The sequence below is a fragment of the Penaeus monodon genome, chromosome 21, assembly GCF_015228065.2.
Source record: "Penaeus monodon isolate SGIC_2016 chromosome 21, NSTDA_Pmon_1, whole genome shotgun sequence".
NCBI lineage: Eukaryota > Metazoa > Arthropoda > Malacostraca > Decapoda > Penaeidae > Penaeus > Penaeus monodon.
In genome coordinates, this window is record NC_051406.1 from 10,338,954 (window position 1) to 10,339,742 (window position 789).

Consider the following 789-nt stretch of genomic DNA (forward strand, 5'->3'; position numbering starts at 1 on the left):
GCTTACAGACCGTGGCCCTTAGCCATCATCGCGTCCTACAGGCCCCAAAAACAACCCACAATCCCCACTGCATACGACACTACAATTGATCCCCCGCCGTTTCGTGCGCCGACCCCCAGCCTCGTCCTCATCCCCCAACCCATCGCCAGCCGCCCCCTCAGCGACGCTCGGTGATTCGGCGCCTCCCAGCTCTCGACACGATCCCCTTAGAAATCGAACTTGCCGAAGATGAAGTTCCCAGGGGCGTTGGGGTCCTCGGAGTGGAAGTATTGCTCCCACAGGACGTCGAACTTGTCCTTTGTGACCACAGACGCGTCGTCCTATCGGGAGAAAAGTGGGAAGGAAGGAGTAATGCATTAGAAGTTGGGCGTTGGAAGTGAAGTGAATGAGAGTGAGATTTGTATAAGTGTGTATGCTTCTGCGTCCGTGTGTGCGTGGGTGTTGATTAGCTGTTGATAGAATTATATGTAAGTATATGCTGTATAGGTGTGTGTTTGTGCGTGTAGAAAGAAAAATATCATATACGTATGTGTTGAGTATACATTTTTGTGCTTCTTTGTCAACGTATATATTGGAGAAATAGAATGTTATCCATGCATGCCTGTGTATGTCTGTGAATGAATATTCGCAGTCATTCTGTTAGTTTCATTCCTGTGCATTTTTGTGTGCGCTACGATACCAGTATAGGTTTCATAGTAAGCGCAGTTTTACAACTAACTTTTCTAGAAACTAAAGTGAGTAACATAGATATCTTGGCATAGAAAACAATAAACATCAATAACAAATACT

The 789-nt window shown here is 46.0% G+C and overlaps 1 protein-coding gene across 1 annotated transcript in view; it reads right to left on the minus strand.

Annotated features, from left to right (window-relative positions):
* Positions 1 to 6: 6 nt before the first annotated feature.
* LOC119586204 (calexcitin-2-like) overlaps positions 7 to 789 on the minus strand; it is a gene marked incomplete at its 5' end in the record, with an annotated part of 119,930 nt that continues 119,147 nt past the window's right edge. The window contains 1 exon segment of the mRNA XM_037934906.1: positions 7 to 320. Within this exon segment, the coding sequence (XP_037790834.1) occupies positions 207 to 320 (114 nt within the window). The 3' untranslated portion in view covers positions 7 to 206.